Here is a 27,448-nt window from a genome sequence, read left to right as displayed (position 1 = left end):
AAGTTTTGAAACACGAGGAGACTAAATCTAAGATGACTTCTCTGCTAAATCTAGCAGAAGCTTATCGGCGTCAAGCAGGAATGGAAATCAAACCAGAAGTAGATAAAAATCAGGCAGCAACTGAATGTGCCAAAAAACAAAAGAAAGAATATAAGGTGAAGGATCAGACGAGAAGGCAAGAAATGTGGAAAAAGCATAAATATAGTTGCAAGTATAGAAACTTCTGGAAGAACCTCAAGTAGATCAGGAATGAACACAAGAATGGATAAGGAGAGGAGAATTCAAAACAAGAGATGAAAGATTAATATTGGCAGCCCAAGATACTGGGCTGCATACATGTTGGTTTATAAAGTCCATTGAACATGTGGGAAAAACAGACAAATGTAGGTTTTATAAAACCGAATTGGAAACAGTTGCACACCTCATTGCTGGCTGCGACATACTAATGGAAGAAGGATAAAATATCAGGATCTGCAGGCAGAAATGAGAGCAATGTAGAAGAAAGATACCCAGACAATTCCAGTAGTAGTAGGAGCAATGGGTCTTATAAAAAAGAATTTACAATTGTATTTAGATATGTTACAATTGTATTTAGATATGTTACCAATACATGTAACTCCATACAAACTGCAGAAGGAGAAATTACTGGGCACATTGCGGGTGCTGCGAAGAGCAATACTCCCTGACCTCAAAGATTGAAACAATACTAATTTCATGAACTTTAATCATACTTTGACTTAGGAATGGGGTCCATTCCCGTCATGGTATTAAAAACCCAAAAGACTTAGAGAAATTAAAAAAGGGGGATAGAAGTTGAAGTTGTGGAGTGCCTGCGAAGTGAAGGATTTGATGTAGAAGGTCTAACATAGGTTACATCACACTAGGATGGAGCGAGTCCCCAAATCAGGGAGAAAAAGGAAGATCAGGAAACATCTGAAGAAGAAATATGGACATGGGAAAGAAAAAGAGATTTAATATTGTGTAATATTTATGCAAAGGAAAAAAGCAAAACTAGCCAATACAAAAACAGCAGCAACAAAGATATTGGAAGAGAAATACAGACAAAGGAATCCAGACATGGAAAACTTTACAATATAAAAATTAATAAGACAAAGAGGAAAAGTAGAAAAGGAGATTAGTAATGGAGAAGTTAAAGAAATAGAAACTGAGGTTATGGAGTACCTGCAAAGTGAAGGATTTTGTGTAGAAAATCTAATTCAGAAAGCACCATAACAAGATAGAGTAATGGATATCCAAATTAAGGGGAAATCAGTGGAACAGGAAGCAATTGCGCAGGTGCCATATGAACATAATTTGGAGCCTTCCACAGGAAACCAGTATAAACGTTCACTTGAAGCTAGACAGCAAGGGAAGGAACAGAAAACTGTGTAAACTCTTATACAGTCAGTGCTGAGGAGTGATAGGCCAGTGAGTTCCCATGTGATAGAGCAACGGACGGCACAGGATGAAATTGATGAGACTGTGTCACAGGAAGATGCTATAGAACCTTCTATAGAATGCCCGCAGGAATTGGAAAACAAGGGATGTACCCTCAGTTTGGAAGAAAATGAGCTAAGAGAAGAATTGCTTGATTTAATAGACATGGACAGATATATTAAGATCAATCAAAGAAATAGACTGCAGAAGGTTAATAAAACCCAAACAGTCAGAAGTCTAATAAAAGCAAATGAACACAGTAAGCTAGGACTGTTCATAGAGATCCATGCAATATAACAGAAGTAAATAGGATATATTACTGTGCAGCTAAATTAATAACTAATAAATTTTACCACAAGAACATAGGGTAGTGAGGGAAAGGAAGGGGAGAAATCGAATACCATCATGAAATTATCGAATAGAGAAAATTATAAAGCAATTAAGACAAGAAGTGTAATTGTTAAAAGACTATAGGACAGGGAATAAATCAACAAAAATACTAAGAAAGATAGATGTGATAAAAGCAGTGCACAATATTAGAACATCAAGGATCTGTCATGTACTATTGCAAATAAACTAAAAATTCAACGGAAAACTTAGAAGATACAAAGATAAATATAAAGGAAAAGTGCAAAAGAAGCAATTTATTGATGACCCAAAAAGGTTTTATAGAGAACTGGGAAATAAAGTAAAAGGAATTGAAAGAATACAAAAAAAAGAAGAAATAGATACATTTTGGAGAACTATCTATGAAGATCCTGTGGAACATAACAAAGATGCTAAACGGATAGAAGAAGTAAAAGAAAAAAATAAGAAGTTTAAAGGTTCAGGATATGAAATGGAATGAAGTAACAGCTAGAGAGATTGAAACAATGTTAAGAAAAGCTTCTAATTGGAAAACCCCAGGCCAAGATGCAGTACCTAACTTCTGGTTAAAAGTAGTAACATCTTTGCATGAAGATTTAGCCATGAGTTAGAACTATTTATGTACGCACCCAGAACAGACACCACAAACAACCTGGCTAACAACAGGAAAAACAATGCTCCTGCTTAAGAGTGAACCTGCGAGCTACCCTAAAAATTATAGACCAATAACTTGCCTTCGACATCATATAATTCCCATCATGGTATTAAAACCCAAAAGACTTGGAAAAATTAAAAAAGTGGAGGGGGATAGCTATGACATTTCAACATTCTTTTTTAGTGGGCATTTAAGACATGGTCTGGACCAAGGGGTATAATAGGTGGAGTGAAATTAGAGCCAAACTTATTAGCCAAGATGGTAGCTATGGATTCTGGATTGGTGTGAGCTGTACCCTTTACAATAATTTCAGAGCAGTACATGCTATTATTGCTTATTTTATGTACATAAAAAAGCTAAAAAAGGTCTAATGGTTGTCTTTAGTGTTAGTAGCTGATTTGTGCTCATAGGCAGTCTTGGTGCTTCTCACAATATTCTTGAGTTCCTTATTAATTTAAGTTGTGTTATATGATCTGAGAGGGAGCAAGATTTATACAAAGTTAGATGCTTATATATTTTGTTATATAATTTGTTGACTGTATTATACAACAAGATTGGACATTTGATGTATTCATTGTTTTGTTTATGGCAGACAGGGACAATTTTCCCTACAGAGATTTTTATACGTGATAAAATTCCTTAGTCTGTGTTCAGGGATTCTGGATGACTGGATCATTTATATTTTTCAGACAAAGTCTATAAAATCTAATAGGTTGATTTTGCTGAAGTCCCTGAATATAGGTGGATTACTGGAACTAGGGAGGCTGGTCTTGAGGCAAAAGGTGATAGTGGCCTGCTTTTACTTGAGAAGGGAATACGTGCAGGGCTGAGCAGAGGACAAGGGAGTTAATTAAAACAAGGTCTAGGAGGTTTGCGCCTGTTATAAGCAGAATATTTGGTGGAGGGATCTGGAGTTGATGATGTCAGGAAAAACCTGGGAATGATATTTGTTCAATATGTAGGTGAATCGGTTCATATTTCATTAATTAAGGTTTGCTAATGAAAAGGTGTTTAGTTTGACCTCCAGGCAGAAGAGCATATTTAGATATTTGATATGTACTTCAAGGAACAAAGAAGGGAGCCTGTAATTACAAATAAAGTGAACATTTATTTTGTAGTTAGTGATTTGGACCTGTAGTAAATCAAAGTTGAGGTCATTTGGGAAGAGATGCATAGATATGAGAGCTCTAATAAATATGGATATGGTGGCCCTGAACGAGTGATAGGAAGTAAACCCTAGAATAAAAGATGTGATTTCTTTGGACTGGAAACAGAGCTCTGTAGCTAAACAGATGTATATGTTCTCCAGATAAAATAAAGTTTCCAAGTCAAATATTTTGGAGTTTCTTTCATTAAGCAGAGATATCCTGATACCTGGCAGATTAGAGTTTGTCATGTTGGAATGTCTAATAATTTCATTTAGCCTAAAAATGAACTATGGGAGGTAGAAAAGGTTTTGACAGTATGTGAAAACCCTCAAAGGACAAGTGCAGCCTGTCCATGGTGAAGCAGGAAGATCTGCTATTATGTTCTGCCAGACTGTTGCACATCCCCCCAACAATTATACAGTTTTTGTAGCCAATCATTAAAGCTAATAGTGCTTAGTTTAAATTTAGACATAATTCCAATGGTGGCAGTATACTACACAACACAAGATGTCTTCTCCTTAAGAACACACAATGAGCACTCCACCATGTGTCTCCGCCAAGGTGGACCACCTAAAATCATTCACCTCACTGTGAACAGTCATAAGGTCATATTCATGTTTTGGATACTTTAGGGCCTAGAAGGCCCTTGTAACATTTGTAATGCTAGTGCTTAAGAGATGATGATCACCTAGTTCTTTGCCAGTCTAGTGAGTGTGGAGTCCATATGCCTAACAGTGGAGCCACAGTGACTAGAACTTGTCTGAGTATATCTATTTTAGCTGAAGGCTCTTGCTGCCTTAAGGGCACTGCCTTTTTAGCTTGATGATATCTTATACTAGTATGTGTTGATGTCGTGGTAGGCATAGACGATGCGAGCTGGAAAAAACGGCCAGGTCGGTTCTGGGAGTTCAGAACAGAACTCATCATCAAGGATTGGTGCAGATGAACAACACAGATGGAATGTTATGGTAAGACATAACTTCTTTTTTGAACAAGAATGTGATATAAAAGAACTTGAGCAAGGAGGACTGTATAAATATTTGGGAATTGATGAAGGATCAACAATAAAACACGAACAAATGCAAATAAAACTTAGTAAGGAATACTTCAGAAGATTTAAATTAATCCTGAAAACAGCACTGACATCTAGGAACAAAATTCAAGCTATAAACTAATTTGCTCTTCCTGTCCTAACTTACAGTTTTGGAGTGATTGACTGGCCCGAAAATGTGTTGAATAGATTAGATAGGAAAACAAGAAGGATGCTTCATACTCACCAAATGATTTATAAAAATCAGTGCATACCAAGATTATATATTCCCCATTCTGAAGGAGGGATGGGCCTTCTTGAAATTGATTATATGTATAGATCTGCGATTGTGGGACTCCATACATATCTGCTGACCTCCCAAGACTAAGCCGTAGTGAAAGTTTTAAAATATGAGGAGAATAAATCTAAGATGACTTCTCTGCTTAATCTAGCAGAAGCTTATCGGCATCAAGCAGGAATGGAAATCAAACCAGAAGCAGATAAAAATCAGGCAGCAACTGAATGTGCCAAAAAACAAAAGAAAGAATATAAGGTGAAGGATCAGATGAGAAGGCAAGAAATGTGGAAAAAGCATAAATATAGTTGCAAGTATAGAAAACTTCTGGAAGAACCCCATGTTGATCAGGAATGAACACAGGAATGGTTAAGGAGAGGAGAATTCAAAACAAGAGATGAAAGATTAATATTGGCGGCCCAAGATACTGGGCTGCATACATGTTGGTTTATAAAGTCCATTGAACATGTGGGAAAAACAGACAAATGTAGGTTTTGTAAAACCGAATTGGAAACAGTTGCACACCTCATTGCTGGCTGCGACATATTAATGGCAGAAGGATAAAATATCAGGATCTGCAGGCAGAAATGAGAGCAATGTAGAAGAAAGATACCCAGACAATTCCAGTAGTAGTAGGAGCAATGGGTCTTATAAAAAAGAATTTACAATTGTATTTAGATATGTTACCAATACATGTAACTCCATACAAACTGCAGAAGGAGGCATTACTGGGCACATTGCGGGTGCTGCAAAGAGCACTACTGGCTGACATCAAAGATTGAAACAATACTAATTTCATGAACTTTAATCATACTTTGAATTAGGAATGGGGTCCATTCCCGTCTTGGTATTAGAAACCCAAAAGACTTGGAGAAATTAAAAAAAGGGGGATATAAGTTGAAGTTGTGGAGTGCCTGCGAAGTGAAGGATCTGATGTAGAAGGTCTAACGTAGGTTACATCACAGTAGGATGGAGCAAGTCCCCAAATCAGGGAGAAACAGGAAGATCAGGAAACATCTGAAGAAGAAATATGGACATGGGAAAGAAAAAGAGATTTAATATTGTGTAATATTTATGCAAAGGAAAAAGCAAAACTAGCCAATACAAAAAGAGCAGCAACAAAGATATTGGAAGAGAAATACAGACAAAGGAATCCAGACATGGAAAACTTTACAATACAAAAATTAATAAGAAAAAGAGGAAAAGTAGAAAAGGAGATTAGTAATGGAGAAGTTAAAGAAATAGAAACTGAGGTTATAGACTACCTGCAAAGTGAAGGATTTTGTGTAGAAAATCTAATTCAGAAAGCACCATAACAAGATAGAGTAATGGATATCCAAATTAAGGGGAAAATAGTGGAACAGGAAGCAATTGGTCAGGTGCCAGATGAACATAATTTGGAGCCTTCCACAGAAAACTAGTATAAACGTTCACTTGAGGCTAGACAGCAAGGGAAGGAACAGAAAACTGTGGAAACTCTGATGAGACTGTGACACACGAAGATGCTATATAACTTTCTATAGAATGCCTGCAGGAATTGGAAAACAAGGGATGTGCCCTCAGTTTGGAAGAAAATGAGCTAAGAGAAGAAATGCTTGATTTAATAGACATGGACAGATATATTAAGATCAATGAAAGAAATAGACTGCAGAAGGTTAATAAAACCCAAAAAGTCAGAAGTCTAATACAAACAAATGAACACAGTAAGCTAGGACTGTTCATAGAGATCCATGCGATATAACAGAAGTAAACAGGATATATTACTGTGCAGCTAAATTAATAACTAATAAAGTTTTACCACAAGAACACAGGGCAGTGAGGGAAAGGAAGGAGAGAAATCGAATACCATCATGGAAATATTGAATAGAGAAAATTATAAAGCAATTAAGACAAGAAGTGTCATTGTTAGAAGACTATAGGAGAGGGAATAAATAAACAAAAATACTAAGAAAGATAGATGTGATAAAAGCAGTGCACAGTATTAGAACAGACCAGGATCTGTCATGTACTATTGCAAATAACATACTAAAAATTTCAGCGGAAAACTTAGAACATACAAAGATAAATATAAAGGAAAAGTGCAAAAGAAGCAATTTATTTATGACCCAAAAAGGTTTTATAGAGAACTGGGAAATAAAGTAAAAAGAATTGAAAGACCACAAAAAAAAAAGAAGAAATAGATACATTTTGGAGAACTATCTATGAAGATCCTGTGGAACATAACAAAGATGCTAAATGGATAGAAGAACTATAAGAAAGAATAAGAAGTTTGAAGGTACAGGATATGAAATGGAATGAAGTAACAGCTAGAGAGATTGAAACAAAGTTAAGAAAAGCTTCTAACTGGAAAACCCCAGGCCAAGATGCAGTACCTAACTTCTGGTTAAAAGTATTAACATCTTTGCATGAAGATTTAGCCATGAGTAAGAACTATTTATGTGCGCACCCAGAACAGACACCACAAACAACCTGGCTAACAGCAGGAAAACAATGCTCCTGCTTAAGAGTGAACCTGCAAGCTACCCTAAAAATTATAGACCAATAACTTGCCTTCCGACATCGTATAATTCCCACCATGGTATTAGAAACCCAAAAGGGTTGATGTGGTGGTAGGCATAGACGGTGTACCTGTGCAGGTCATAGGTTTATGCAAGTATGAGGTTGTATATGGGTGAGGTGCCCTATCTTGTGTCTTGGAGAACTGAGGCTGGACTCTCTTGACCTGTTTAGCAGCGCAGGTTTATGTTTATGGACAGATATGAGAGAAATCTGCCCCCCGCCCCCAGTTTGTCTATGGAAATGCATCTCTCGCAGATGGATTTTGTGTTGATAATAATAGCAGATTGCCAGTAAACATAATGCAGTTGGCACAGTGCCTCGGGATGCTTAGGGAGATTAACCTGGCCAAGGAAACTGACTTAAATGTCTGTAGTTTCATAGTTGGTGGACAGATAAGTAGAGTGAGGTCCTGGCTGAAATGACTAGATGTAGTTTGATAATCAGCTTAGGCTCAGTATAAGCAAACAGGTGAGTGAATAACTTGTCTTTGCATTCATAATACTCAAAATATTACAAAGATAAAGTGGTTACAAATAAAATATTTACTGGAAGCAGACTAAAAAAATCTGGCATCTTGGCTTCAATATAATCATTGCATCATAATCTGTATCCACAAGTGCAGGAAGGGAAAATATAAACTATTTAGCAGGGCAGATTTAAGCTTACTATATTCCTTTTGTGTAGTGTATCCATTTTAGGATGACTGGAGGAGCAACTCATCTGCAGCCAGTCAGCTGTGTTTGTAATAAGCAGATTGTTATAACATCCATAGCATGTAAAACAGTTAGATAACGCAATCTTCCCACTGTCATTCATTGTTCCTTTTGTAACTTAACTTACATATTGTATCTCAGAAAGAACCTTTGAACCTTGCCACAAATAAGCTGCTAAGTTCCTGCGTTTAAGTGCTTTTCTAGGCAAACACCGCATTACAAATTTCTTCAAAGCAGAAAAAGGATAGATGCTGATGAACAAAGGTACAGTTTTCACAGATGCTCCTCATTTTCAATAATGAAACCATTTAGAGTGGACTCCTTATTCTGACAACCATTTCAATAGTTACACCAAAACAAGTAAAGACTTGTTGGAATGCACGTGTGGTTTGTACAGAAAATGTAATAAATTAGATAGCCCAGTGGCATAGTGATCCTTTCCTGTCTAGATATTTCTGTGACAGAACATATTGCTATAGCTGCTTACTCCTGTTTGACTATAGGATCATAGGAAGTTACTAGGCTAATGGCCCTAGGGCCCTTACAAGCCTAGTCAAGTTATTACCCTTATTTCCACAATCATCACCTATTGCCCCTGTCCAGGAAGGCCACAGGTGGAACTTCCGGGGGTGAATTTACAGTCACCCATCCAAACATCAAGATTGCATTTGAGACATGAAGTAGGAGTCTGTTCCAAAGGTGTGGGAACCTCTGGGAGACAAATCTGTCCCTCCAGCAGGTTTTATTAACGTCACATACCAGGTTAAGGTCTTTAGAGTGAGTAACCCATGTACCATTTGACTTACAGATATGCAGCATTTCCAATAAAGCAGGGTGAGAGATTACCTTGTATTCAAGGCAGAGATCACCTCTGAGTAGTCTGTATGAAACAGAATAAAGTGACAGTGATTTCAGACGATTCCCATAGGAGAGATGCTGAACACCTTGAATTTTCCTTGTGAGGAACCTTTTTGGTTTCTCCAATTGCTGCAGGTACTTGGAAAGGTGCATACCAAAAGGGGTGTTGTACTCAATTATTGGCCTGATGAGGGAAGAGTACTGGGAGGTTTTGTCTAGAGGCAATACCCTTACTTATGAAATGAGCAATATAGAATACCCTTCTTACTACTGTGGAGACATGGTGGTCAAAGGTAAGGTTGCTGTCAACCTGTGTGCCCAGGTCTCTCACCATTGAGTATGTACTTAAGATGTTACTATTGATGTGGTAGTTAATAGGAATATCACTTTTACTGAAAGAAATGATAATACATTTTTTTGAATTGAGTTTAATGCCATGACTTTGGCACCAGTCATTTATTTGTGTAAGACCCTCTTGTAGGATGTTGACATAATTTGGAGATTCTATGACCCCTCCCAGTTTGCAGTCATCAAAAAACCTTATCAGCCACAGACCTTTAGTTTTTGCTTGTACTTCAGAGAAATAGATTCCAAACAGAAGAGGTCCCTGGACTGATCCCTGTGGAGCACCACTGGTTACAGATCTGCTGTTGGAGGTGGATTCCTCTATTTTGACTTTATGAGTTCTATCAGTGAGCCAGTTAGTGACCCATCTAATGATATAAGGGTTGATGCCTAGTTGAGGGAGTTTGTCAATGATGCCTGAGTGGGGGACAGTGTCAAATGCCTTCACAAATTGGTAGGTTGTATGCGCACAGATTTCCGCTTGTCCGGGGCCTTGGTGACACTCTCGAAAAAAATTACCAGGTTTAACAGGCATGATCTTCCTTTGACATATTCAAACTGAGTAGGGTCAAGTGTTTGGAGATTACCTATATCTTTGTTTATAAGGTCCATGATGATTTGCTCCATGGCCTTGCAGATAAGGCAAGTCAAGGTTATGGGTGTATAGTTTCCAGGGTTAGTGAAAGAACCAACTTTGTGCAAGGGAATAACGGTGTCTATCTTCCATTCAGCTGATACGAAGCCAATGCTTAGACTGTGATTGAAGAGAATACCCAACGGTGTTGCTAATTCATGTTAGAGCCTGTGTAGGATGCAACCTGGGATGTTATCAGGTCCCATAGATGCTGTGTTTTTGGCCTTAGAGAGGGAATTTACGACATGCTGTTTAGAGGTACAAGGTAGGGGACAGGTGGTAGGGATGTCATGGTGTATGTGTGGTGGGGACAGGGGAGTGATGTTTTCAAATAACTTGTCAGCCAACAGATTAGCTATGTCCACAGGCTCAGTATATGTGGTATAATTAACTACCAGTTCGGTACAAATATTGGCCTTTCCTTTTAGGTTATGGATGTAACTATAGCATGCCTTGTGGTTGCCCTTTTTTGAGGAAGCTAATTTGGACTCATAGTTTGCTTTGGAGGACTTCACAAGAAGTCTTATTTGCTTATTTAAGCTGATGAGGGAGTGTTTCCAGTTTAGGAGGGCTCACTCCTTCTTAATCTTAGACAGCAGTTTCTTCCTCTTATTGTAAAACCTGTTAATGGCAGTTGTCCACCAGGCAGGTTTGTTCTTCCTTAAGGAGCTTGTTTTGATCTTGTCAGGTACAGCCGAGTCAATGCAGTTATACAGGTGTTTATATAAAGCATTGGTGTAGAGCTTGGCATAGTTGCCAGTTCCATCTGAGGGAGGAGGTGCAGTGAAGCTATTTATACCATCCTGTAAGAGGTTATAATCTGCTTTGGAGAAGTTTTTTAGTTTAGTTGATGCTGGGGGGTTTCAGGTCTAATAGTTACTTCAAATGAGACCAATTTGTGGTCAGATCTCACCAGGGAGGACTTCACAGTGGGGGTGCTACAATGGTCCCTCCCCCATATTGGTAAGCACCAGATCCAGGATGTTGGCACCTCTTGTGGGGCTGCCAACCAACTGTGCCAGGGCACTGGAGTTAACAAAGTCAAGGAACCTTTGGACAAATGAGTTTGAGCCCAAGTAATATACCCAGTCAATGGATGGGTAATTAAAATCACCCAAAACCATGATGTTTGGATGTATCTTGATAGACTCAAGTAGATCCTGATTCATGGAGGGGGTCCTGTAGCTGGCAATGACTTGAGCAGGTGTCCTACCAACAGTTAATTGCACCTGAAGTGTCTCCAGGTACGCATACTGTTTAACTAATCTGGAGGTGTATTTATCTTTAATGAAAATTGATACACCGCCTCCTTTACTTTTCATGCCTTCAGTTTGAGGTCTGAACATGTGGAAGGAGGTGTAACCCAATATGGTTGGGGTGCTCTCCACAGCCTTAAATCAGGTCTCCATGACTGCACAAATGTCTGCGTCTTCCAAAGTGAGGACAGCTTCCACTTATTGCAGTTTCATGTTGAGACTCCTGGCATTTAGCAGCATAACCTTGAGGTTGTTTTTAGATGGTGTTTTTACGTTAGGAATTTTGTCTTTGAGACACTGCCTAAAAAGGCACTATGGGGGTGGCAAGAGCCTTAGCCAGTAGCCGAAATCCCAGGGGTGACAGATGAAGACCATCTCTGACAAGGCACTGAGGTAGATCATGTCATTCCAGGCTGACAGATAGTGGATCCTTTTAGTCTCACCAGAAGCTAAGCCGAATACTGAAGTTGATAATTTTCTGTTTGTGCTGAGGCATCATCCTAGATGAAGGTAAAATGTTGCTTAAGGCTCGAGACATACCTGCCTGAGACACATAGTCCGAGAGATCAGTCATGTCCCTCTTCATATAGTCCAGAGAGGTATGTTCATACCAGCATGGACTATGATGGCATCATAACAGTACCTGTTGTTGAGAGACTTGAGTGCATGTGGGATATGCCATATCCTGGCACCTGACAGACAGCTAACCGTCACCTTTACCAGCCTGGTGAGAGAGACATCAGCATGTCTGTTTGTCCCAGAAAGGGATATTTAATAAATGAATGAATTAATTAATTTAATTTAATTAAAGTAATTAAGCTGTTTGTTTTTTTTTTGTTTATTTATTGCTTTTGTGTACTGGGAAAGTCCCGCTGGGTGCAAGACTACTTTTCAACAGATGCCTGGGGAGAAAACTTCCAATATCATTAATACAATGCAGCAATTAGAAAATACACTAAAGTAGTAAAGACAAAGAAAAAGTACAATGATTTTGCAATTTTCAAACATACAGGGAAAAGTGAAGAAAAATAAAATTATAGAAAATATGCAGTTCTATAGATAAGCACTACAAAGATTTGAATAAATTTGGTTACAAAGTATAACTACAATGATCCAAAAATGAAACACATTTGTTTGCAAAAAGTGTAACACAATTTTACTATAGGCACTGATTTAGAGTGAGAACATTGATGAGAAATACTATTGTACAGTGTACTGCTTTACTGTGTATCAGTAACAATTTGTAGTTACAAGGGAAATGCTTAGGAGAGAGCTGAGAGGAGAGAAGTTGAAACAGAACAATGTCATGTTGTATGCAGTCTAAATTATAGTGTAAAGTTCATGGAAATCAGAAGCTGGTATAGGGAAGGGAGATGAAGGGATTGAAAGAGGGTTTGTAGAGATAGGATTAAAAGAAGGAAAAGAGAGAGGGAGGGCAGATCAGAGTTAGGAGTAGAAAAATGCCATGTTGTATGCAGTACAGGTTATAGTCTGAAGTACAAGGAAACCAGAAGCTAATATAGTGGAAGGGGAGGTGAAGGAAGGTATGTAGATGTTGGATTACAGGAAGAGGATGGATAACTGGAGACAATTTCAAGTTGAGAGCTTTCTGGATTGGAAGTAGGGGAAAAAGAGGTAGAAGAGCAATTTGCTTTAAGAATGACTTACCTTGATGGCTAGGAACTCTGAGAAGTCTACTGTTCTCTTCCTACAACATGACCAGCCCTAGCAGAAGGAAATACATAAAAAGAATGACACAACTGTTCATAAAAAGTAATAAATAAATAAAACTCTGCACCCGCATGTAATGCAGAAACACCACACAACAAAAAGTTAGCTTTATATTGTACTGAAAACAGAAAACAAGACTTACAAATGACTCTGCACCCGCATGTAATGCAGAAACACTACACAACAAAAAGTTAGCTTTATATTGTACTGAAAACAGAAAACAAGACTTACAAATGAAGGGTCAACCATTGAAATTTAGGAATCATTAATAAGGAGAGAAAACCAGTCCAACACACATTTTATAATTGTTTTTCTTTTCAAATAAATTGTGTAGAAGACTCATAATAGTAATGGCAATTAGGGTTTCTTAACATAGCCACTATTCCATATTTTGTGATCTCTTAACATATGATGATTTCTTGTTTTGATAATGGTTTTCCATTCATATCTTGCCCAATCCCCTGCCCCAACAGCATTAATTAGGTAATAACCTCAGAGTTGAAGACCAGGGTGTAGGTCAGAATCAGTAACTGTTGCATCAGTGCCAGTCTACTAGCCAGAATGTTGCTCTATTTTATATCATCCTAAGGTTCATGCTAGGTATGGTAGTACCTCACTACACAAAGCTCAGCTGGCTAGCAGAACTGTTTGTATGGCTAATGCAGCCTCCTTTTCAGTAACATTTCTGACTAATTTCTGCAAATCTACCCCCAAATCTTTCAGAAGTGCTAAGATCTATAGGGCGTACCAAGGAGAAGCCCATGAATTTGCCCCCCCCCCCCAGTTTCTCCTCAGTACTGCAGCTCTCCACTCCAAGTATGTATATGATGTATAACCATATGCTGCATAGAGGAAATTTCCTAAATAAAAAACAACCACCCTGTCCTACACTAATGTTACTGTTACAGCTGTGAGTGCACACAACCAGGCAGTGTCGTGCCACAAAACAACATGACACCAAGTGGCAGCTGGTGTAGATAAATCTGGTTCATAATGGGGCATCCAGAGCTTTCTTCTTAAAAATCAGGCAGCCATCCATAGAAAATATCTATGGCATGTGTATTGACTTACAAATTTCTGAACCAGTGTGCTGTTTAGAAAAACTGCATTTGATTGTTAAATGCATACTTGGAAAATCTGCCAAAGAAGCATACATGTTGCCTTTTGATTCATTAAAATGCATGTACCTGAAACTTGCACCCTGTATCTGTACTTGGAATTTCAATTAAAAAGAAATCCTTTCCCTAAATATGTAAGAAATATATGCTATACAGATCAGCAAATAAGAAAAATACTATACAAAATGTTTGGGAGCACTTTGGATTGTCATGTAATATTTTATTGACACTTGGACTGGCATATATATTTTGGTGAAGTCTGCCTCTAAATACTAGGTTGTGTCAGCTTTTGGTTTGTGACATATGTTGTTTTGTATTTGCAATACTGACTCTGAGTTCAGTTGATCTGGAATGAAGATAAATGTAACTTTTGTTTTTATTTTTCTCTTTACTCTGTGCAGCCTTGGAGTTAGTACATGTAGAAAGCAGTGGTGTGAAGGTGAACTCCATGTTGCAAGTACAGAATGGAGTTACAGATTCCCTGCAGCATAGTTATTGTGTGATATTTTGAATTGCAACATTTTGAGTGCACATTTTTATTTAGTTTAGATGTTTAATTCTTATTTCACTATGAAGCTAAATGTTCAGATCTCTGTGATGTAATATTATATTTATATATTTACATCTGTTTACTGGGGTAGAACACTGATCAAACAAAGACCAGTTACAGGCCCAGTTCAGGTAACATCATAATGTAACAAAACAATGTACTGTATATGTCACTCGTCCCTCTCTAATATAGATGACGAACAGGTGGGAATTGTTCGTTTATATGCTTTATTACATAGAAACACATGAGGATGGATAGCAGCATTACAAAATATAAATGAACTGATTAACAGACTACACAGACATACAGGCTTACATCTCAACAGTTTACTACAAAATGGTAGTCACGTTCACATGTGTTAAGTATTTATACACTTGTGCAAGCCCCTGAACATAGTTAGCAATGAGGATTTTTGATCAACAAAATTTGCCAAAATGAACTCTTTGCATCTAAGAAAAACAGTGGCATTTGACATCAGAGCTGCAACTTTTTCGACTGTGCGTATTGGATGATGAGGTCTTTTCAGTCATTTGTTCAAATCTCATAGATCAATACATATTCTGATATCATATCAGCTTTTCTTATGAGCTACCACTGTGACACCCTACCACTGGCCCAGTAATCAAGAAGCCTCAATCCTCACCACTGGCAGCAGTGGGGGATGTACACACTGGGAGGATGACAGGTACACACACACAGTATTTCCAGATGCATCTCTCTGCATCAAGTGGAGTTTCCCTTAAGAGCAAACAGAGACCACAGTCAGTCTGGGGCTGGTTTCTCTCTCCTTCTCCAGATCCCCAGTAAGACTCCCCCCTGGCACAGCTATAGATTGAGATCTCAGCTGAGTGACATAGCCTATGCCTCCAGCACCTTCTCTGTCCAACCAGTGCTTCGTGTCCCTGTCCAAGTAGCTGACACACACACTGTTTGAGGTTTGATTTATACACACACACACACACACACACACACACACACACACACACACACACACACACACACACACACACACACACACACATACACACCTGGGAAAGGGTGGCACAGGTTTACTAACTGTGCCCACTTCTGCCCCAGACTATAAGGTAGCTATTACTGCTACCAGTCACTCATTATCAGCTACGGCCCTTAACAAAGGGTGTCCAATCTTACTGTGTAATGTTACTATCAATACAAATGGTAGTTTGACCAAGAGCAAGGCTATTAGGCATGGCCCACAGTGTCACCAAATAAATATGCACGTACTCTCAGAACTTAAATATGTCTCACAAATATCAGCCACAATGATAGGTTTAAATATATTTAATAATAAATAGTAAAAGAACAAGAAAATACTGAGTAAATAATCACAGTTACATCAGAGTTCAAAATCACAGGAAATATTTAAAAAACATTGCAGGACAATCTCAAATAAAGAAAGAAAACATGTAAATTAAGCTCAGCTATATTCCTGACTATATCTAAAAGAATTATACTCTTCCCTAGACTTGCTTTCAGAGCAACAAGCAGACGTATTTAGTGGATGTTCTTGTCATGTAAAAGACAAAATGTTCAGTCTCTCTCTCTCTCTCTCTCTCTCTGTCTCTCTGTCTCTCAGGGTGTTCTTAAATTAATATCTCAAATATTGCTTCTGGGGTACTTGCAGTATGACATCAGTTCTTGTCATCTGACTATCTCAGGCTCATAAACAACAGCATTTAGCATCTACCTACTGGACAAATCACACCTTATTGCGCCATTTTGTCAAGCTTGGCTTTGACTCTGTTCTGCATAGCTACTGGAACTTTCTGAGCTGGCCTGAAAACTGGGCTAACATCTGGGTCTAACTTCATGGTGTACACAACTAGAAGCTTGTCTAGTTTGTCTTCAAAAAGATCAACATAGGTAGAGAAAAAAATACTGGGAGAAATTAGGACAGTGGTCTTTTAAGCTAGCATGATGGATTTATTAAATGAAAGCAGTCCCATTTTAAAACTGTCTTTGAGCCCTAATAATGAGTGTACGTGCCTTCTGACCATATAAAATAACAATTTGTAGCTTCTCCCAGCAGAGTAACATGAAAGCATTACTGAGCCTTCAGATTGAATTTCTTCACCACTATAAGGCACATGCTTCACACACTTTGCCAAATCAATCTTCTCACCACCACATACTCTAGCAAATATTTCTGCAGACATAACATTGCACGTTGAACCTGTGTCACCTTTAAGCTCTGTGGGTCTTTCCTTTATCTGAACAGTACAAAATACTTCATTCCTTGCCCATAACTCTACTGCATTGACTGTTTCATGAAGCATGGACACACCATCAACATAAAAGGTAGGGTCATGACTTTCTAATTGATCAATTTGTTTCTTGGAATGTTCCCTTTTAATAAAATAATGTGTTCCTTTTGATTTACAAAATCTTTGGAAATGATTCTACTTATTGCATTTGTGACATTGCTGACCAAAAGCTAAACATTTTTTCTCTTTTAGGCTCATGATTTCCACCACAATTATAATAGTTAGCAATAAAAATGGGTGGAGGCCCATTCTTTGAATTTGCTGACTCACTGTTATGCTTAACTGAGACTGTGCAATTTCCAGAGTGTGCCTTGAAACTTGCTAGAAAGTTATGGGGTTTTCCAGGGACTGTTAGAGAGTTCACAGTTGCTGTCATGTGTTTGGGCCTGTTTCTTTTAACCATGTGCTGCATGCTACCAACATTGGCCTTAGAAGTTACTGGAAGCATGCATCTCTCATTTGTAAGCATATTTGTGTGCTTTTCGGAAAGCTGATATATCTGACAAATCTCAATGGCCCTTATTCAAAGTTAAATCACTGTCACAAAGCAAAATCTTTCTCACTGCATCATCTTTAATACCACACACAAGCCTTTTATCACCTCATCTCTTAAATCACCAAATCTGTATGTTTTAGCTGTGTTTCTCAAATCAGTTATATATGATGCAAAAGTTTCATCAGGCTTTTGGTCCCTTGTGTAAAGTAAGCGCCTTTCCATTGTAATATTTGTTTGGGGGTTACATATTTCTCTAAATGTACATTTTAAGCACTCGGGGTCTTCCCTTGACTCAGCTGGTACAACTATATGAACGATTTCCTCCTCTCCTGCAAATACAGCAGGTGGATACACAAATGAATGCTCTCTTTCCATGGCTTCTGACCCAGCTACATTAAGCAGAATAAATGCCTCTGTACAGTCATCTTCATCAGAAAATGCAGCCTGTATGAAAATATCGTACTCTTGCCCAAACACTCTCCAGTTTTCTGCAATATTATTGTCAAACACAAGTTGTAAAATAAGATATGTGTTGTACCTTTAAGAAGCATTTCTAAGACCTGAACATGCATATAAATAACAGACATGTGCTAGCTTTAGTGCCATTTTGAGAGTATGGCCAGATTGTGAACATCTGTGCATGAGACAACTAGTTTGTATATATGTTTATGTTTGCATATAATAAAGCTGCTTGAACAGAATGCAGAATGTTCATCTATTTCATCCTGACTAGACGAGTGACATGGTGTCAGAACCGGGATTCCAGAGACTGTTTTTCAGAGCCACGAGGTGCAGAGTTAACAGTGAAGGCAAACTAAGTGAACCAAATGCAAAAAAGGGTCAGAAATAAATTAAAGGTAATGAAAACATGCACAAACTATTTATTTTATAAAAAAGATAAAATGGAGCATTTCAAGGTCACAAAACACATTAGTAAACAAACAAATAGCAAGAAAACATTTATTAAACAAACAAGAAGCATAAAAAGTTTATTAATTAAACAAAATGTTTGAGATTAAGATATTTGATAAAAAGAGCATCAGAAAAACACATAAAGGGTTCAGAATTAACTCAGAATTGCAAAATGTGTGTGTTTATATGTTTAGAGTTAAAACAAGGACAAGAAAATATAATGGGCATGAAAAGAGATTAAATGAGCAAAACAAATATAACAAAGGGCAAAAAGGGTACAGTGAGTATAAATAAAGCAAGGCGACTGCATGTTTGTAGGCGAATTATTGTGTTTTGGCATAAACTACTACTTCGCCTTGATTGGAGCTCTGAATACCATAACTAGAGTTATTCAATGTATCTCAAAGTGTGCAAAAGTGCTTACAGTGTGTGTTTATCATTGTGCATTTATTCTGAAGAGTTTGTTGTATTCAAAGTGCCAATATTTCGTAAAGTGCAGTCAGATACAGCCATTTCGAATAGTTTCTTGTGCTGTGTGTGTCTGTTTGCAGAGTGCCACTATTACAAAGTGTTTCTTGCACTATACAGAGTTGTTTAGTAAAGTACCTCCATTTTGGAGAAATTTCAATGTGCTGTGTACTGTTTATTCACAAAGTACAACTACTTTGAAATGTTTCTTACTCTGAGCTTCTTCCGTCCAGTTTATTCGCACAGTGCAGTTATTTTGAAATGTTTCTTAAAATGATGATAAGTGACTTTTACAGTACGGTGATTTCAAAAGTATTACAGTGCCCAGGAAATGTATTTCGCAAAGTTCACTTATACAGAGGCTGGTTGTGATATTGAGCGTAGTTACAAGTACTGGCATAAATTTCAGGCTTATGTATATGTGTGTGTGTTCATGCATACTGGCAAATTACTGAGATGTATTAATCAAAAACCGCTACCACTTGTATTTGATCAGAATATTGCAGAGTATTGGAGAATATTTGAGCAAGAGTACGATATATGCATACAAGCAGCTTATTCTGATAAAGATGCATGCACCAGGGCATTCATTTTGCTAAATCTAGCAGGGTCATAGGCCATAGAAAGAGAGTGTTCATTTGTATATGCACCAGCAGTGTATGAAGGAGAAGGGGCAAATCATCATAGTATTGTACAGGCTGAATCAAGGGAAGACCCTGAGTGTTTGAAGTGCAAATTTAGAGAAATGTGCTATCCCCAGACCAATGTTACATTATAGAGGCATTTGTTTTACACAAGAAATCAAAAGCAAGGAGAAACTTTTGCAGCTTATATTACTGACCTGAGAAATAAAACTAAAATGTGTAAGTTTGGTGACTTGAAAGATGAGTTAATAAAGAACAGGCTCGTGTGTGGTATTAATAATACTGCTGTGAGAAAAAATGTGCTTCGTGACAGTAATTTAATGCTGAGCAAAGCTATTGAGATTTGTCAAATTCATGAAGTCACAGAAAGGCACACAAATATGCTTACAAGTGATAAGAGCATGGTTTCAACAGGCTTCACAGCAAATATAGTCAGCATGCAACATGTGGCAAGCAGAAACAGGCCTAAGCACATGGCAGCTGTAGCCCCTGTAGGTGTGGCAAGGAAAACCCGCAATCTTCCAGCAAGTTCTAAGACTAGTTCAGTTAAAAGGAGCATGCTCAGTGCCAGACAAGGGTGAATCTGCAAAACCCAAGTCAAGCTTTATTGTTAACTGTCACAATTGAGGTGCCAACCATAAGTCTAACTGAGAAAAATGCTTAGCATTTGGTCAGCAATGCCATAAATGTAAGAAATGGAACTATTTTCAAAAATTTTTCAAATCAAGTAAGCCTCATACTGTTACAAAGAAGGGTCATTCGAAAAAGCAAATTGATCAAGTTGAACTGCAACAGCTTTCTGTGTAGATGGTGTATCGGTGATTGGTGAAAAGATTAATGCAGCAGATTTATTAGAAAAAAAAGAAGTGTTTTGTACTGTCCAGATCAATGGTAAATCTACCAAGCTCAAAGTAGACACTAGTTGAAAGTGTAATGTTATATCAGCAGACACATTTGCTACGGTGAGATCTGGTGAACAACTAAATATGACCATTTGTGCAAAACTTGTTGTTTATGGAGGTGAAGAAATTCAAACCGAAGGCTCAGTAGAGCTTTCATGTTATTTGGCTAGAAACTGTTGTAGCATATTATTCTATGTAGTTCGAAGACCTGTGCAGTCATTATTAGGTGTCAGAGACAGTTTGAGAATGAATCTGGTTTCTTTTACCAAAGAAGTTTGTCAAATAAGCACGTCCCAGTTCCAACTTCACTAACACTATTTTTTCAGAGTATGCTGATGTTTTCAATGACAAGTTGGGCAAACTTCCAGTTGTGCATTCTGTGAAGTTAGACCCAGAGATCAGTCCAGTAGTCAGACCTGCAAGAAAAGTTCTGATAGCTATGCAGCATAAAGTCAAAGCTCAGTTGGACCAAATGGTGCAGCAAGGTGTAATTTGTCCAGTAACAGAACCTACCGAATGGGTGTTGTCCATGGTAGCAGCTCACAAAAAAAGGCTCAGATGAAATCAGAATATGCATTACCCCAAGAAATTTGAATAAAGCATTGAAAAGACAGCATCATCTCATGCGTACAGTCGAAGAAGTCACAGCTCTTAATACCAAATGCCACTGTTTTTTCTGTCTTAGATACAAAGAGTTAATTTTGGCAAGTGATGCTTGATCGCAAATCTTCATTACCGACTACAATGCGTATCCCATTTGGAAGATATAGATTTCTTAGGATGCCATTTGGAATAAATTCTGCAAGTGAAGTCTTTCAGTGTGCAATGGAGCAAATTCTTTCAGGTTATCCTTGTGGCACAATAGTAGATGATTTGTTAGTCGGAGGCAATGGTGAAGCGGAGCATGACAGAAATCTTAAGAGTTCTAGACAGAGCACTTGAAGTGAACTTAAAGTTTAACCCTCTAAAGTGAAAATTAAAACTACCAGAAGTTACATATGTAGGTAATTTATTTACTAGCATTGGCTTGAGACCAGACCTGTCCAAGCAAGCAGACATTCTTGAGATGCCAGCACCAGATAATGTACAAGCACTACAACATATTCTTAGTATGGTCAAGTATTTAGGCAAATTTAAAGCCTTTAAGCAGTGAGTTGACAGCAACTTTGAGAGACCTAACATGTAAGAATGTTACATGGTCATGGTTAGAACATCCCCAGAAAGCATTTGAAGACCTTAAGCAGAAAATTGCTACTCCATCTACACTAACGTACTATGATGTCAACAAACCAGTAACTCTTTCCTGCGATGGTCAAAATTTGGTCTTGGTGCAGTTATTCTTCAAGAGGGTAGATCAGTAGCCAATGCATCTAGAACACTTACCCAAACTGAAATGCAATATGCTCAGTTTGAGACCGAACTTTTGGCAATAGTATTTGCATGTTCCAAGTTTCGTGATTATATCTATGGTTGAGATATTCAGATTGAAACTGATCATCAACCTCTGGTTACTATTTTACAAAAACCTTTGCATTCAGCTCCATCAAGATTGCAAAGCATGATGCTTAAATTGCAAAAGTACAATTTCAAAGTGACCTATACAAAAGGCAAACTTCTTTATCTGGCTGATACCTTATCCAGATTGCCCAGAAATACAATGGAACAGCTTGACACAGAAAATTCTGACTCTGATGTCATGAAAGTGGGTAATTTTTCTACCACAAGACTTGATGAGCTAAGAGATCGTACAAAGACTGATCCAATTTTGCAAAAGGTCAACCACTACATCAATGCTGAATGGCCGTCAAAGCAATCTAGTGTACCACCTGAAGTGCAACCCTACTTTCCTTACAGGGATGAGATGTTGATGGAAAATGGCATTATTTTCAAAGGTCCTAAAATTGTTGTTCCTCCTTCCTTACAACACAAATACATCCAGAGTTTGCATCGTGGTCACCCAGGTTCCAAAGCTACCAAAAGAAGGGTGAGAGAACTAGTATTTTGGACTTCTCTAGCAAAAGACATTGATGGAGTACTTTCTTCTTGTTCAGTATGCAATAGTACTAAACCGCATTTGCAAAAAGAACCACTTCAGCTAAGTCAAGTTGCTGAACTACCTTGGTCAACAGTAGCCACTGACATATTCAAGTGGAACAATCAACATTACTTAGTACTGGTAGACTGTTATTCGAACTGGTTTGAGATCGATTTACTACCTAATCTAATGCCCACTGTTATTAACAAGCTGAAATGTCATTTCTCAGTCCATGGAGGTCCACAAAAGCTTATCTATGACAATGGAACCCAATTTACCACTCAGTTATTTCAGAAATTTGCAAGAGAATGAGACTTTGTACGTGTTACTAGTAGTCCAGAATATCTGCAGTCAAATGGACTAGCTGAACATGCAGTACAGAGTGCAAAGCAATTACTTGAAAAATCAAGGCATGACAATGCCGATGTCTTTTTAAATTTACTCAATGTCAGAAACATACACCCCATGACGATATACTTGGCTGACCTGCTCAGAGACTTCTATCTAGGCAAAGCAGAACAACATTGCCTATCAGTTCCAGTTTATTGAAGCCTAAAGCTAAAAACAACAAAACAATCAAAGCCCAATTATTTAGAAAGAATTCTTTCCAGAAGTTCAGCTAATACAAATCGAGCAGATTTCTTCATCCGTTGAAAGAAGGAGAGACAGTGAAGATACACACAGCAAAAGGTTTTAACCGGATTGGTCAAGTAACAAATATATGTGAAGAGCCAAGATCCTATCTTGTGAAATTCAAGGGTGCAGAGTACAGGAGAAATCACAGACATCTAATTCCTGTATCAGAACTGTTACTGCAGCAATGTTCCTATAATATGGACTCTAAATATCAGAGTGATTCAGAAAATGTTCCTGTTCCAAAAAATGTCTTGATTCCCGCTACCATTTCTGATGTTCATAATGTCCCTAAGGTTGAACATTCAGCAGAGATGATCCTAGTTGCTAAATCCAATTACAGTTTATATGTCACACGATTTGGTTGCATTTCCAGACCCAGTGTGAGATACACAGCAACTTGGGCATAGTGTGTGTGTGTGTGTGTGTGTGTGTGTGTGTGTGTGTGTGTGTGTGTGTGTGTGTGTGTATACATATATATATATATATATATATATATATATATATATATATATATATATATATATATATATATATATATATATATATATATATATATATATATACACATACACACACACACACACACACACACACACACACACACACACACACACACACACACATATATATATATATATATATATATACACACACACACACACACACACACACTCACACACACACACACACACATATATATATATATATATATATATATATATATATATATATATATATATATATATATATATATACACACACACATATATATATATATATATATATATATATATATATATATATATATATGCACCCCTCTTAAAACACCAGGTTTTTGTGATATAAAAAATTAGACCACAATAAATCATTTCAAAACTTTTCCCACCTTTAATATATATATATATACTGTAGATATAAAAAGTTTACACACCCCTCTTAAAATGCCAGGTTTTTGTGATATAAAAAAATAAGACCACAATAAATAATTGCAAAACTTTTCCCACCTTTAATGTGACCTATAACCTGTACAATTCAATTAAAAAACAAACAAATCTGTTAGGGGAAAAATTTAAACAAAAAATAAAATGTACAATAAACTGGTTGCATAAGTGTGCACACCCTTAAACTAATACTTTGTTGAAGTACCTTTTGATTTAATTACAACATTCTGTCTTCTTGGGTACACACCTGCCATCAATTAAAGAGACTGATTAACCCAAAATAAAGTTCAGCTGTCCTAGTAGGATTTTCCTGACATGTAGTCAGTTGCCTGCTACAGCAAAAGCCATGGTTCACAGAGAGCTCACAAAGCATCAAAGGGATCTCTTTGTTGAAAGGTATCGGTCTGGAGAAGGGTACAAAAAATTTTCCACAGCATTGGATATACCATGGAACACAGTGAAGAAAGTCATCAAAAAGTGTAGAAAATATGGGAAAACAGTAACTTTGCAAAGAACTGGATGTCCCTCCAAAATTGATGAAAAGACAAGATGAAAACTGGTCAGGGAGGCTGCCAAGAGACCTACAGCAACACTGAAGGAGCTGCAGGAATTTCTGGCAAGTACTGGTTGTGTACTACATGTGACAACAATTTCCCGTATTCTCCATATGTCTGGGCTATGGAGTAGGGTTGCAAGACGGAAGGCATTTCTTACACAGAAAAACATCCAGGCCGGCTAAAATTTACAAAACAATATATCAAGTCTCCCAAAAGCATGTGGGAAAATGTGTTATGGTCTAATGAGACCAAGGTTGCACTTTTTGGCCACAATTCCAAAAGGTACATTTGGCACAAAACAATACTTTGGATCACCAAAAGAACACCATCCCCACGGTGAAGCATGGTGGTGGCAGTATCATGCTTTGGGGTTGCTTTTTTTTTCAGTTGAAACTGGGGCTTTAGTCAAGGTGGAGGGAATTATGAACAGTTCCAAATCCCAGTCACTTTTGGCCAAAAACCTTCAGGCGTTTGCTAGAAAGCTGAAGATGAAGAGGAATTTCACATTTCAACACGACAATGACCCCAAGCATACATCCAAATCAACAAAAGAATGGCTTCACCAGAAGAAAATTAAAGTTTTCGAATGGCCCAGTCAGAGCCCAGACCTAAATTCAATAGAAAATCTGTGGGGTGACCTGAAGAAATGTCCTCACAATCTGACAGATTTGGAGTGCTTTTTGCAAGGAAGAGTGGACTAATATTGCCAAGTCAAGATGTGCCATGCTGATAGACTCCTAGCCAAGATGACTGAATGCTTTAATTAAATCAAAAGGTACTTTAACAAAGTATTAATTTAAGGGTGTTCACACTTATGCAGCCAGCTTATTATATATATTTTTTTATTTTTTCCCTAACAGATTTATTTTTCCAGTTGAATTGTCAATGGTCTCATTTCTTTTTATATCACAAAAACCTGGCATTTTAACAGGCGTGTGTAAACATTTTATATCCACTGTGTGTATATGTCTATCTATCTATATATATATATATATATATATATATATATATATATATATATATATATATATATATATATAATATAGATCTATGTTGATCCATCGAAATTATGTTTCATCAAAATGTAAACCTCGAACTCACTCACGAAAGTGCATTTTGTCGAAAATTCACTTTCGCGAAACACAAAATAACGGAAAAAAAAACACTAAATGACATTATGGAGGCTGGCAAGCCCCCCTGCACCCCCCTACTTAAATATACTAACTCCGAGAGTGCACTACAGTTTTTCTTTTTGCTCTTTGTTGCAAAATATCACTTCTGCCTTAAGAAGCATAATACTTTATTTATTAATTTAAATAATTTAAATGCTTTTTGTCAGACCATTGTAGTATGATAAATACTTAAAGCATAACACATGCTCATAAATATTATGTTAACTATTTGCAACAACAGTAAGAAGACAATTTGCACTTTATTGCTTTGGAAGAGTTATTTCATTTTCTGAAATACAAACTGCTGGTTTAGACAGTGTTATTCGCCATTATACTTGTCAAGAAAGACTATTTTCTGTTCAAACTGAGTGAACAGTTAAGACACAGAAATCACTGATTTTGTGAGTTTATCTTATTCACTGGATTTTGTGCACACATTTACAGTATGTATTTTAGTAGGATCTTGGGATTTTTCTAATTTTGTTATCTGTGCATCTGCCTGAAGACTGCTGCTTTCCTATTTCATGTAGAAAATGATACAGCTTTACTCTCAAGCTGTTTATAGATAAAATCAAGAATATTAGACTAAGATAGATGAGCAACACAATATTCTTATTTAAAGACTGTTATAATAAAAACTGCATGAACATTCTCATCCATACTAATGGCTTACTGAAGACCAAAATGAAAGTTAGAGCAAGAGCGATGTGAACAAAATGTGTGGGATTTCCATAACAAAAGATTCTCAGAAATTCAAATAAAATTAAATTTGACCAACAGGCTTCCTACCCAGAGCTGAGCTGTTCAGTAGAGGAAACAGTGAGTACCATTTAAGAGAAATATGAGATTGGCCAATAGTGAAAGGATCAGTGTGCTCATAGCAAGCTAAAAGTGATCACAGTCAAAAAAGACTCGCCTGTTTTCTAACCATCATGCTGTCTGTGAACGCTGCTGAAGGAGACGATTCATCAAGTGCAACTGTCAGGTGTCTTATGTGTATCCTAAACCTCTTGCTGATTAAGGAGTTTCATGTTCAAGAACAACAAAGTGCCAGGGAACAAGGGTCGAAGGGGGAAAAGTAGACAAAAACTGGTAGTACATGGGGGGGCATACCAGCGAAATGGAACACAGAGAGCATCAGATGGACGTGGAGGCAAAAAACAGACCAAGTCAAGGGAAATAAGAATGTAATCAGAAATCAATACAATCTTTGAAAGGAATTACCAAGACAAGCCACCCTTAAAGGTTGGTGAGTCTGCTAGGACTATGGCTTCTTGTGGTAGTCATGAGTCTCCCTTTGTGGAGTGGTATGACTATAGAAGCTCTCCATACTTCTGGCAAAAATCCACTGAGAAGGCTGAGATTGAATAGAGATAATAAGGAGTCAGCCATGCAGTGTTTGGTGTTAACAAGAAAAGAACCTAGTTGTCAAGGCCCTTGGAGCTAGTGGTTTTAGCCTTGGAGAGAGCACTTAGCACTTGCTCAAAGGTGATTACTGCTTTGAGTAATTTGGGGGAGAGAGAGATGTGAAGTTGAAGCTGAATTTGTCCACTGATATGTTGGCAATGTCCTCAGGGGTTAAGTATGTGATGTTATTTTGTATTTATGCAGAACATTGCTGGTTATTTCTTAAGTTACTGACATAGCTGAAGAAGGCTTTATAGTTATACTTAGCATGGGTGGCATACTTGCTCTTGGAGGATTT

At 37.5% G+C, this 27,448-nt stretch overlaps 1 protein-coding gene across 1 annotated transcript in view; it reads right to left on the bottom strand.

Moving 5' to 3' along the window:
- The window catches only part of LOC122789417 (cysteine and histidine-rich domain-containing protein 1-like), a 338,356-nt gene that overhangs the window by 253,440 nt on the left and 57,468 nt on the right, over positions 1-27,448 (bottom strand). Inside the window, exon 3 of the mRNA XM_044056856.1 lies at positions 12,965-13,021. Coding sequence (XP_043912791.1) covers positions 12,965-13,021 — 57 coding nt within the window. The remainder of the gene's footprint in view (positions 1-12,964; positions 13,022-27,448) is intronic.

This window comes from Protopterus annectens, chromosome 14.part0 (assembly GCF_019279795.1).
Source record: "Protopterus annectens isolate FY-2018-M chromosome 14.part0, PAN1.0, whole genome shotgun sequence".
Taxonomy (NCBI): domain Eukaryota; kingdom Metazoa; phylum Chordata; order Ceratodontiformes; family Protopteridae; genus Protopterus; species Protopterus annectens.
The sequence above is the reverse complement of the archived record's forward strand: the minus strand, read 5'-3'. Positions and strand labels throughout refer to the sequence as shown.